The 13,320-nt window shown below is 41.4% G+C and overlaps 1 protein-coding gene across 2 annotated transcripts in view; it reads right to left on the reverse strand.

Annotated features, from left to right (window-relative positions):
* Positions 1–11,616: 11,616 nt before the first annotated feature.
* LOC119660242 (dynein heavy chain 5, axonemal) overlaps positions 11,617–13,320 on the reverse strand; it is a 207,522-nt gene continuing 205,818 nt past the window's right edge. The window contains exon 37 of one of the 2 annotated variants that reach the window (XM_038068695.1): positions 11,617–12,661. In XM_038068695.1, the coding sequence (XP_037924623.1) occupies positions 12,408–12,661 (254 nt within the window). In that variant the 3' untranslated portion in view covers positions 11,617–12,407. The remainder of the gene's footprint in view (positions 12,662–13,320) is intronic. The other variant, XM_038068696.1, reaches the window with a different exon arrangement.

The following is a 13,320-nucleotide window of genomic DNA, read 5'->3' on the forward strand; positions in this document are numbered from 1 at the left end:
AGCGTGAAAATAAGAGGCTCGTTAGGTGTTCGAAACGAGACTCCTTTAGAGCGTACTGTGAAGAATTGGAAGGCGAAATAGAGACTTCAAGGCTGTGCAGAGTCCTCAAAAGGGATGAGTCGGCTAAGTTGGACTCTCTTAGAAAACCCGACGGTACTTTCATGAGCTCCAGACTGGATTCAGTACAGACCCTCCTAGATGTACGGCACCCGGGAGAACGGGCGAGAGAAGTCACAGGCGGAGAGTTGACGATTCTTCCAACCCCTTCAACATGCAAGTGCTGCTATCCGGCAATGCTAAAGAAGGGTATGGAGCACTTAGAGCGACCTCTACGAAATATTTTTCGAGGACGTCTTGCTCTGGACTAAGTGCACACTCAAGCTTATGCTGATGACGTGGCTGTGCTGTGGCTGATTAGGATCTTGGAACGGTGTGTATAAATATATAACGTGTCACTGATACCTCAGACATGGCCTTTCAATTAATCCAAATAAACCTACAATGGTATTATTCACAGGAAGGAGCAAACTGAATGGACTTTGCCTCCCTTAGATGAGTAGTGCTACCCTTCAACTCTCCAAAAAGGTGAAATATCTGGAAGTTACTCTAGATAAAAAAATTTCTTTGGAACAAACATGTACAGATGAAGATGAGCCGAGCTCTCACAGCTTATGGGCTGTGCAGATGCTTCGACATGGGGACAAAGGCGTCATGTGGTGAAGTGGGTATACGTTGCCATCATTAAGCCGATGTTCGTTTATGCATCCATAGTGTGGTGGGTTAAGGTGAGACAAAAAGGTTTTCACCGTAAACTAGCTGCACTGAAAAGAACTGTGTGTCTGGGTATGAGCACGACATCCAGCCCAGCTCTAAATGTACTAGTCAATTTGCAGCCCCTGGATATATTTATTCAAAACACTGCAATGAGAGCAGCTCATAGACTAATTCGATCACATCTACGGGGAAACAACGGATGACAGAGGAATGCGAGGCGGAATATACGAAAGTGTTCCACCCCCATGGCTCAAAAACAGAAGAGGGTTCGGGAGCCGGAGTCTACCTCTCGAATGAAAACAAGAAGGGGGTTTTCACTTGGGAAATATGCAACGGTGTTGCAAGCCGAAGTTTATCCGATCCTAAGGGCGGGGCGGCAAACTGGGTGATTGACGAGCAGGACAGGCACATCACATGATAGCCAAGCTGCATTAAGAGCATTGAGTAGTCCTTTGATCACCTCGAAAATCGTCCAGGAATGCAGAAACCGTTTGAACTCTACATCAAGATTCAATACGGTGGAACTGGTATGGGTACCTGGTCACTGTGGCATAGAGGGAAATGAAACCTCGGATGCTTTAGCAAAATAGGGGTCAATCTCCCCTATGCCGGGACCGGAACCAGCAATCGGAGTATCAGTAGCATTGGCTAAGACTGTCTTCAAAAATTGGGAACAAGCTTCCCACAATGACAAGTAGTAGAGCCTAAATGCTACTCTACACACCAAACTTTTGTCAAAAAGCAGGAGGACTTATAGGAGTATTGTGGGCATTCTGACAGACCCCAATTCACTAGCTGGGCATATGTTCAGAATAGGAATTATTCAAGATGATACGTGTCCCTTCTGTAATGAAGAAACGGAATTCACGGAGCATTTCCTATGGACGCATCAGGCATCAGATCTTTGGTGCCGATGTTCTCCAGTTGCGACGGGTAGCATCACATCCACTAACGGAAATCCTCCGAAACATTAACGATTCCGGAATATTCCGTTAGATGGGGGTGGCGAGTACAATGGGCCAACATGGCCTCAGTGCTCAGAAGCTGTAGCTTCTCTCCCACCACACACGCACACAGGCCCACTGCTTTGAAACTTCATGTACACTTCAGGTTTCGTAGAAAGGCACGATAGGGTTAAAGAGCTAGAAAGTGATACTTGCGAAGGAGAAAATGGAGGCACTTCTTATCACGAAGCGCCGAAAAGGAAATTATGTGCTTGTTAAATTCCACTATCACCTGCCGGCCATCAATCCTTCTGGCAAAGCACTTACGACAAATGTAGCTTGAGGATGCTGCCCAATGTAGGAGGGCCTCGGGAGCTTTGTAAAATGGTTATAAACGCGATGGTGAGCTAATTCTTGCCCTGTGCACCCCACTTTGAGGAAAGACACTACAGACCACATTTAACGCACATAAACTAGATAGCCCTAAGAGTGTGTTATGACTATAAGACGTCTCTCACAAGGTATGGAGGATTTCGCTAGGTTTAAATTGGACAACTTAAACGAAAGTCTGAACAACATCGTCTAAACAAAACATGTCTTTTTCGACTGCCCAAGATTCATGTACCAGTTGAAATATTTAGAGGAAACTTTAGATAAGACAGGGGCATATCAGGCATATCAAGAAGATTGAGGTTCGATTTTGATTATCGGGTCTATACATCCAGCGTAAACTGGTAACTTTTTCATTCTTTTTAAAATAATAATGTTAATTGGGCAAATACAAAATTTCACCCAAAACAGAATTTAAACAAATATTAACTAACACCTGAGTGATTAATCTATTCAATTTTTGGCAACGAATCTGCTTTTTTTAGCGTGAGTATATTTTCCGCCTTATTAATTAAAAATGCGGGAAGCATGATTTATGGTTTCGAACTTGGGGTTCAGAAAATGACAAAACGTGGAAAATATGCCAAAACGGTGGACTTACTTGAGAATTCCATCCTTTTCTTCGTTGCTGGACGGGTGCTGCACTGAACAATCTTTTCCTTAAATTGCTGCAGGACCCTGCACATGAACACACAAAAACACTCGCACATCCCGATTAACCGCCCGAAATCTGATTTTTCGATTTAAAAAACAATTTTTCTCGCACGAACGTTCAAGTGAAATTTCTTGCACCAAACCTGTTTGAACGAAAAAACAAAGTTCTATTTTTAAGAATTTATTTAGGAAGAGTTTCTACCTGAAAGTACAAAGTACCAATTACAACTGAACCCTATTAGCGCGTTGCCCTAATTTATATTTACTGAGTAGTAATAAACTGGAAATGCATATCTCGTACACGCTAGAAAAGTTTACTAGCCGATGAAGATGTTTGATCATGAATCTGCAAGTGCAATAATAAGAAAACGGAATATCGAGTATGGAATAATTTTCAATTGTAGGACTATAAACTATATAAACACATATATTCAAGATCAATCTAGCTGTGCGAACATAACTCACGTTAATCCTGAAGAAAATCTGGAAAGGCTAATTCTGTTCCCATAATTGAACTAATCTCGTTGAATATCTTTTTTTGACCGAAAAGTCTCAAAGAAGGGAGAGTTTCAATCAAGCCAAACCTTGTCATGCACAATTTTGAGCCCTTTAACTGGGGTGAAAAATGTATCAAGGAGATACCCCGGTGAGATCCCCAAAATGTGAGGGATTAAAGAAGGCAGAAGTGGGGAGACTGAGGTTCAAATTTTTATTAAAAATTTCCGTGGATTGCCGAATTCGTTTCAACGTCAGTCTCCCCACTTCTGCCTTCCTTAATCTCTCACATTTTTGCCAAGCAATTAAAAACATGATCAGGATTATGAGGGTGACATAAAACAAGTCAGGAAACCGGAAGCTTCAGGTATGAAAGGTTTAGTGTATTTCTTAAATAAAAATATTCGCGTGGACATCTGTTCCATTTGCGCGTAATGTATATGCATACATATATGATGTCAAAATATTCACTTTAGCCTGATATTAACATTCAAAGTCTCCCTTCGGACACCACCTGGTCGCGGTGAGGGAGCTTCTGGTAGTTTACCACTACACTAAGGATGTCCAAAAGCCCATGAAGATGGAAACAAACCATTGTAACTCTCCAAGTGGTAAAAAGTCACAGACTTCGAATCCACCCGCGACTCTGAGAAATCAGGTCGTGGCCGGGGCACGGATTTTGGAGGCCTCACCTAATTCTCGCTCCCCACGGAGAAATCTGTGGAAGATAGCTCTCGACTTTAGTGGAAAACCTACACCCAGTGTCCACGGCGCGGTCAGCAACTCCTTTGATGAGATAGCTGGAAATTTGACTACGGCCGACATGTCGGTGGCACTGTTGCCTAACTCTTCTAAAATACTGGGGAGGAAGGCTCGGCGGAAGGAAATTTTAACCGCAAAGGAGAAGGGACTACAGGCTTGCCTGTCAGAACGTTTTCCTCCGTCTGTATCCGGAAAAACGCAAGAAAGGGAAGCTGGTAATGTGAACGCAATTGGTCTAACGCCGGTATGTGAAAACAGATCCATGCAGCCCGGACTCCGTGAATCTGGGAGGGCTTCTAGTCGACGACATCAGAAGGCACTGCGAAAGAAAGCGAAGTTTCTTGGGAATAAGGACATGGACGTTACTACACCACCAAGTGTGGCGATATCCAGAGAAATCGGACGCAAGAAAGCGGAACTTTCGGCGGAAGGTGAGGACAAGTTGGTAACCCCAGTGAGATCCAAACTGAACGAAGCAGACTTTTCAGTTAGCGGCGGTTTTCATATTAGACTGCATTTATGGCTACAAACATAAGAGTTAGTCAAATCAACCTGCAGCATGCCAAAGCTTCTTCCTATCTACTGGCGGCAAAGTTGGCAAAGTTGCAGGACTGTCCTTATATATTTCTGGTTCAAAAGCCGTTGAAATATCTAAAAGAAACTATAGATAAGGCGCTGCTATCCGAAAATCTAGTGCGCAGAATGGTGGTATATCAAGAACATTCGAAGATTTGATTATCGGATCTACATATCTATCTGATAATTTTTTGTGGAATATGTTGATTTCCTTAAAAGTAAGGCCTTTTAAAATAATAATTTTATTCCCACAAATGAAACATCTCAAAATCGAATTTTAGCAAATATTAACTAACATCTGAGTGATTAATTTATCCAAATTGGTTTGGGGCTTGGGTTTCGTAAGATATAAAGTGGAAAGTCTACAAAAATGGTCGACTTACTTAAGAATGCATTTCCTTATTGATTCCTTCCTTTTCTGATGGACAGGCGCTGCACTTCAAAGTGTTATCCTTACGTTGCTGCAAGATCCGGCACACAAACATACAAAAACATTCGCGCATCAAGATAAACCGTCCGAAATCTGATTTTTCGGAAGATAGACCTGTTTAAACAAAAAACAAAATTCTGTTTTTAAGCACTTATTTAGCCAGAATTTCTGCCTTCAAATACCAATTACAACTGAACCCTATTAGGCCGCTGCACTCATATATATTTTAGGAGTAATGATGAACTGGAAATGCACTTCTAATACACTAGAAAAGTTTACTCGTCGAAGAAAGAGGTTTGATCACGAATTTGCAAGTGCAATAATAAGAATACGGAATATGGATTATGGAGCAATTTTCAAACCCATATATTTCGAATCAGGGTCAATATGGGAACATAACTCCCATTAATTCTGATGAAAGTCTGAAAAGGCTAATTTTTTTCCCAATATCCTTCTAATTTCGCTGAATATCTTTTTTAGGTCGTAAAGTGTCAAAGAAGGGACAGCTTCAATTAATTCAAACCTTTAATCTTTTAGTCTTTAGTCGGGTCGCCTGTCAAAACTACGTTTAAAATTAAGAATGGATTGAAACTCAAATGGAAGCTAGTTAGGTTCATTTTATTAGCTTTGCTGATATAACATACTACAAATAGGCGTAAACAGTTATTTTGTGGTCGCAATTTGTTTTTGCATTGCAGTTTTACTAAAAGCAAATTGTTTTGTAGGAAATTAAGGTTTATTCCACAGAAAGAATCTTGTATTAGCTAGGTGATTCATATTTCAATAATAAATGATATGCCAAAGAAATAGCCAAAGAAAAAAAAGATAAAAAACTAGTTTGTAGTATATTAACAAAAACGCACTAAGATCCGTCAAGGGAAGAGTGGTGGGAGTCACACCGAGAGTCGACCGAACTAAATCTAGAAATAGGACTCAATCGGTTTTTACAATCACGAACGATTTTTGAACTTGTTCAACGCCCTGAATGCAGCTTGACTATCGCAATACGCTTGCCCTTCAACCATTCGTCAATCACCCAGCCTGCTGCCCACGGTCCTATCCCCACGGTACTTGACGAAAGTACGCAAACATAGGCCTTTCGGTGAAGAAGGGATGATGATAAGAGACACAATGCTTAGAAGTGCGGCAGGACATCAAATCGATGGCGTATGAAATGAAAAAGGGTTTTAAATAATAGTCACAACGCTATGAGCGCTAAATACCTGGAACTGAAGTAGATGTCAACCGGAACGAAAAAATAATGTTAATACGACCGCTACTTTGAATAGGTCGTTCACCCCCTTCCAAAATAAGAATTACAGAAATCTCTGTCACAAATTAGTCTGGTGAAGTCGTAATACAGTATTACACGAGGCAGCTTCTGTTATATATGCTATGCGGTGTATATGTGTATAGCTGCTATAGTATTTCAGGTCTTATTTTGACAGTTCAAAAATTTTCTTCGGCAGCCGGTTCCCCGACGTTCGCCATGGTTGATGGCCAGTAAAAACCCAAGAAAGTCTAGTTTATTTTTGGGTTTTGCCCAATAGTACATATTACTAGCCAACGAAGATGATATGCATAAATATATGCAGTAGACAATCTGGTTTAGTTGTCATTCGCTAGTGCTGGAAAGTGAAACCTAATAAAGCCCAAGCTGGCGGTAGAACCAGGGCTGCACATGTTCTCTGAATTGTGCAACGACCTTAATTTGAATGTCAGAAATGCATTGAATTTGGCTAATTGGATCCAAATTGGAAGGATTCCACCATCAATTGGCACTTCTAATTATTTCGTGGCTTTTGTTGCCGGCTAATGAGATCTGGTAGAACACTGACGAAGGACTCAAGGAGAACATTATCTGCACGGGTATCTCACAGGGCCCCGAACTACGCTAATTATTGTCAAATATCAAGAACGACAATATACTAAATGTTCACAAACCATGCTAACTGCGAGTAATAACGTCAAAGATGGCATTGGTCGTAGTTACAAAATAAGATTGTACTGAAACCCAAGGAAAAAGAGCAATGCTTATAAGCATAATGCACTTTAAAAGAAATTAGCATTGGGAATCATATCGTCCTCCTTTAAGTCGGCTAATATGTTGGAGTGATAATAGGACATTACAGGAAGCAATAAAAGCCCAGTATGCAGAAAGATCGCAATCCAATCGAGTGGGGTAAGATTTGCTTTCGGAGAGGGTCTTAGCAAACTATGCGTTATCGAATATCTTGAAGGAAGAGAATTCCCAACTCAATGACAGTTACAAAAGCTAATCCCCATTCCGAAGACGAGTAAACCATATATAGGCCGATATGTCTGTTAAATTATTTGAACGGAAACGAAGACCACCTTGCGGTTTGAAGTCCGCAAGGGAACGTCATTGATATAACCAATATAACAATTGGCCTGGCTAGTAACCCTGATGTAAAGAAGACGTTCAATTCTGAAAAATGGAACCAGACTATCGAGGCAGTAACCAAACTAGAGGTTCCAGAATACGTAGCATATACTGTTATCCAAATTCCTCTAGGGGAAACAATTGTATTGCGACTCAGCTGATGGACCAAAAATATTTTCGACAACTCGCGGTACCCATAAGGCACTATTTTTGAATAATAATAATAATGGTTAGTGCGACAAACCAGTCGGATCAGCGCTATGAAGTGTGTTAGGGAACTCCATTCAAGCCCGAAACGGTAAACTACAATACACTGTAGGAGGCAATGTGGTCAGCATTGCGTTCGCTCGTGATTGAACACAGACCTTCTGCTACGAGGGCCTAGCGCTCTAACCACTGAGCCATCTAGACAACTGTGAATAATTATAATAACTATAATGAAGTATTGACACTACAACTCCCTAACCGAAAGACAGCCGCTGGTTTCGCAGGTGATATTAGGGTAGTAATCTTAATAGAACCCTTTGGTGCTGTTCAAATTTACGCAAACGAAGTAATATGGGAAATCAATTGTTGGTTGAAAAATGCTGACTTATCGCTTACTGATCATAGAACAGAATCAGATATACTCCAGCAAGTCTTGCTTACCCGAAAAATTCAGCAGAAGCAACCAGGAGCATAGGTAACCAGGAAAATGAAGCCTCGCGTCTTTACGTTATTGGTCTCGACGATTGACTAAAATGCGTTAACATAGATGAGAATGTAGAGCCTGTTGTATTTCGTTGCTCGACGTTTATTGCGTACCCAAGAATGTTGGCGTTGTGGTAGAGTTGCCTGCAGCAGTTCGCTTCACTAAGCGCGTCCAAACTTGTATATGGAATCTAGGAATATTCATACTCCAAGCGGTAAGAAATGACAGATTCTGGGTCCAACCGCTCCGCAACTACGAACAATCAAATTGCGGAAGACGAACGGATTTTGGAGGCCTCGCCACATTCATACTCCGCATCGGAGAAATCTGTGAAAAACATGCTCTCCACTTCAATGGAGAGTGCGCACCTGGTACTTACGACGCAATTAGCCGGAAAGCAGAAATACAGCAACTCTCATGAAAGGAGGAACCAGAAACCGGCAGAAAACTTCAGCCACTAATAGTGGGAGGGCCACCAGCTAAATCCTGCCTATTAAACCCTCTCTTTCACCCTTACCAAGAAAGCCGGAAGGAAGAGAATCTAGTGATGTTAATGCAACTGGCTTGATACCAGTTTGGATCCAGGCGCACCGGACACTATGAACCTGATAAAGCCTCCACCCGGTGGTAGAGGGACATGCTGCCGGAGTAGGCGAAACTTTTTGGAAATAGGTACATGAACGTTACTACACTACTAAGTGTGGCAATATCCAGAGAAATTAGCCGCAACCAAGCGAAACCTTCGGTCAAAAGTGAGGCCAAGCTGGCAAACTCGACGGGAACCACAAACGCAGCATACTCTTCCTTTGGCGATAATGCGTACAAGAAGCATCTGTAGTTAGCACCGTTGTGTTATGCTTGCATTAGGACCTATTTCCATCTTTTCCAGGAGAAATATGACCGGTGTGTCGAGAAAAAGACAGATCTCAATGAAGCTCGTATTTTCCATGCAAAAGAAAAAGAGAAACAACCTCATTTGTAACTGCTGCCCTATGAGTTTCCTCTAAGGAAAACAAAATATCAGAGGGATAATTTACCATCACACGGGAGCGCCTGTGGAAAAAAAATTGGACTCTGGACGGAAACAGAGATTTAGTAATAAGAGTTTTCGTGATAGGCTCCTCTATTTTGAATGCAAAGTGGCACCGGTAAGTAATTCCAACTATTAATTCTAACGGCCAGCTCAGGAAAAATCATCTCCATGCTTGGTGAGCCGAAACTGGACTTTGATCTGGGACGCTGGTGAGTAAAGCTCAAGAATGGCAACAAGAATAGATCAGGAAATTTGGCTTTGTGTTCGAACTGAACCAAGAAATTCTATTTTCATTTTTATTTGGACAGTGGAAGACAATAAGGGTCTTGCATACAAAACAGAGTCAATTACAACATCTTCAGTGCATTTCTCCACAATGGTCATACTGGTCAAACCATACCTGTTAGTACCTTATCCAACACAGTAAACAGAAGAACCGGAAGAAAGAAAAACGAAATTAGGTCGATACCTGTACCACGAACAGAGAAGGCACTAAACAGAAAAGAGAAGAACGCTTTACCTGAATCTGAGATTATATCCTTTATGGATCGGGACATGAGAAATACTGCACCACCAAACGCGGTAAAACAATTCCCTGGTAAGATGGAAGAAGAATGAAGATTGGATAAAATATCATGAACTCACAGCGTGTATAAGAGGCTTGCAAAGAAGTTCTTCACGAGACTCCATTAGAAGATACTATGAAGAACTGGAAGGAGAAAGAGGCACGTTAAAAGGAATGGGTCGGCAAAGTTGGTCGCTCTTAGAAAATCTGAGGATTCTTTCACAAACTAGTTGAGTCAGAATAGACTCTCTTGCCAGCACATCAGTGGGAACAGTCGAGAACACAGAAGGAAAAAGGACTGAATTAGCGATTTCTGCAAATCGTTGGAACACTGCGAGAGCGGTGGTTACCGGTGAAAAAGCAAGAGCTACTGCTCTTTTGAGTCCCTTCGAAACACCTGACATGGATAGCACCTATCCAGCGACACTATACAGAGAACACCGCGATTGCTTCTAGGATATATTTTACTGGCTGTGTTGAAGAGGTAGCTCTTCACAAAAAATTAAAGCTTTCGATGTGATACTCAAACGAATTTGAGATATGCCGGTAGACGAGGGTATCAAATATAACGGTGTAATACGGTCGAAGTGCTCAGAAAGACAGACAGGAAAGTGATTTTAAAAAGGTTTTGTTTTACACAAACCCTCAAAAAGAAACATACTCGCCGTAACTCCTAACCAGCGGATTCTATTAGGTTTCCCACTTTATATGCAGTTTTCATCGTATGGAAAAGTGATTTTTGCTTTTTTTTGTTTTGGATTTAAATCACTTGTTCTGCAACAAGATACTGAACTCTGTTATATATCTAGGATTGGGGAAAAAGAAATGTCGTATTTTGCGAATAGATGGCGACACTTAAACATATATTGTGTTGTACTTATCGCATCGGATCATATTATGCGGCGATTTGAAGACGATAATCTGTGCTACAAGTGCCTCTTTGACAGTGTTGTGACGTACGTTTCAGTCTCAAGTTATAGCGCGTCAAAAATAGAGTCCACCAAGCAAGAAATTCGTCATAGATTCGTCAAAAAATTGTATGGGCCCGATACTGTAACGATTCGCACAGCACAGCGTTGGTTCGATCGATTTCGTTCTGGTATAGCCTATGTCGAGGATACACCCCGTAATGGTAGGCCAATTGTCGTAGAAACCGATAAAACCGTCGAAATCATCCAAGTCGACCGGCATGTGAGCATTCATTCGATTGGCCAGGAACTGGGTAAGGACCATAAAACCGTTTGGAGCCATTTGCAGAAGATTGTATTCCAAAAAAAGCTGGATGTTTGGGTGCCACGCGAGTTGACCCAAAAATTTCATGGATCGAATCAACACCTGGGATGCACTGCTGAAACGGAACGAATTCGACCCATTTTTGAAGCGGATGGTGACTGGTGATGAAAAGTGGATATCAATCTCAAGCGAAGCGTGGCGAGCCTACCCAAACCATCGCCAAGCCCGGATTGACGGCCAGGAAGGCGTTGCTGTGTGTTTGGCGGGATTGGAAGGGAATCATCCACTATAAGCTACTCAACTATGGCCAGACCCTCAATTCAGTCCACTAATGCGACCAACTCGACCGTTTCAAGCAGGCGATTGACCTGAAGCGGCCAGAATTGGTCAATAGGAATGGTTTTGTATTCCACCAGGACAACGCTCGGCCTCACACATCTTTGATGACCTACGGGGGCCGGATGGGATATTCTATCGCACCCACCGTATAGTCCGGACCGGCACCAAGTGATTACCATCTCTTCCGGTCCATGCAAAACGTTCTTGGTGCTACTAAATTGGTCTCAAAAGAGGCTTGCGAAAACTGGCTGTCTGAGTTTTTGCAAATAAGGAGGAGGGGATTATAAAAGGTGGATAATGAAGTTGCCTTCTAAATGGCAACAAATTTGCGAACGAAACGGCGCATATTTGACTTAAATCGGATAATTCGAAGTATGTTGAATGAAGCGTCAAATTTCGATCACAAATACGACATTTCTTTTTCCCCAACCCAATAGTATTGCATGCTATTAACCCCATTAAAATGCGTAGGTTATTGGGTTCGGCTGAGTAATTATGCCCTTTTTCGAGTTTGCTTGCCCCTAAGGATCAATTGCAGAATTGAAAGAAGAAAATTTGATAGATGTCTTACATTCAAAAAACCTACTTTTTAGAATTCTTAATCCGGCTTGCATGTAAAAAATTCTTTAGAAATTTAAAATTGTAGGAGATCGAGATGCTACCCAATAAGCATTCCCCAAGCTCAGATTTTTTATAGTTGCCCTTGTAGTCAACTTCACGAATGTTAGATAACATCAAGTAAATATAAATACAATAAAAATAAGAAAACAATATTGAAACTGAAAACACTCACCAGTTAGGATCGAAAAACCAATAAATTCCCACAAAACAAGTTGCATATTCTACCATAACAAGTGCTTCAAGTGCTGTATTTGCGAGAAATTCTAAGGATTTAATAAGTAAACCGGCGTTTGCCCTCTGTGAATTCTCTCAACATTTTAAATCCTAAAAACCAATTTGCTGTAATCTGCAAAACTGGTCAGATTCACTATTAATTCTTGAAACATTTAGGATTTCCTAAAATCAACTCCTGCGGTTTCATGGGGATTAGACTAAAGCAAATGAACTTCCACTCCTTCGTATCATCCACCTGTAGCTGTCGACAGTTGCCATCTATTTATTTGATATCGCAAAGTAGTGCAACACCACGCAAGGTCCAATGTCGAGGGTTGAAATCCGTTTCGAAGTCGATGGATCCAACGTATTTCTGATCTGTGCGTTGGGGCTTCCGATAAATCGGACACTCATAGAGTTTCGGATCCTTGCCAGCTGTCGTGTTAATGGCGTAAATATATGTCACTGGCATTTGCTCATATAAAACTTTCGGTTTGGACTCAATCAACTTTCCACTACGTCTGTCCAATGAAGCGCCTGCAAGAAAGGAGGATAAAAATGTGAGAGACGAAAATACTCGTATAGCAGAAGTACATGTACTTGTATCTTGCAAATCGGATTTAATCGGAAGTCCTTAAGAGCAACTAAAAATAAAGTCTTTCCATGCAAGTGCTTTCCAAATTATATACACATAGATATGCTTTTCATGCACAGAAAGACAGACTTTGATTATGAAAGAAATTGTCCTAAACCTGTTTTACCTAAAGTTAAACCTCTGATTACAAATATCTGAAAGAAGTTCACATAGTACCCAAGTTTTTACGTTTTTGAATAATTCCATTTGTATTTGTATTTTATCTTAGTTTTGATCGAGTAATGCTATCATATCATAGAATACACTCAAAGTCGTCCTTGCTTGTCGTAAGAGACCACTAAAAAGGATAGAAATTCGTGGGCTAGCAAATTTTGGATAGAAACTGACCTCTTGGCAACGATCTTTGGCTATCGAAAACAGGCTATGATTGGTTTCTAGAATGTACGCACGCTCCTCGATAATGGTAGCGAGGACCCTCAGAATGCTCGCTTTCTTCAACTCCAGCGGAGATTATAACGATATAAGCTGGCCATTTTGGGCTGACGGCTGCCCAAACTGCTTTCTAACAAACCTCTGACTGCAAGATTCCAGTCCAGATTAA

This window comes from Hermetia illucens, chromosome 6 (assembly GCF_905115235.1).
Source record: "Hermetia illucens chromosome 6, iHerIll2.2.curated.20191125, whole genome shotgun sequence".
Taxonomy (NCBI): domain Eukaryota; kingdom Metazoa; phylum Arthropoda; class Insecta; order Diptera; family Stratiomyidae; genus Hermetia; species Hermetia illucens.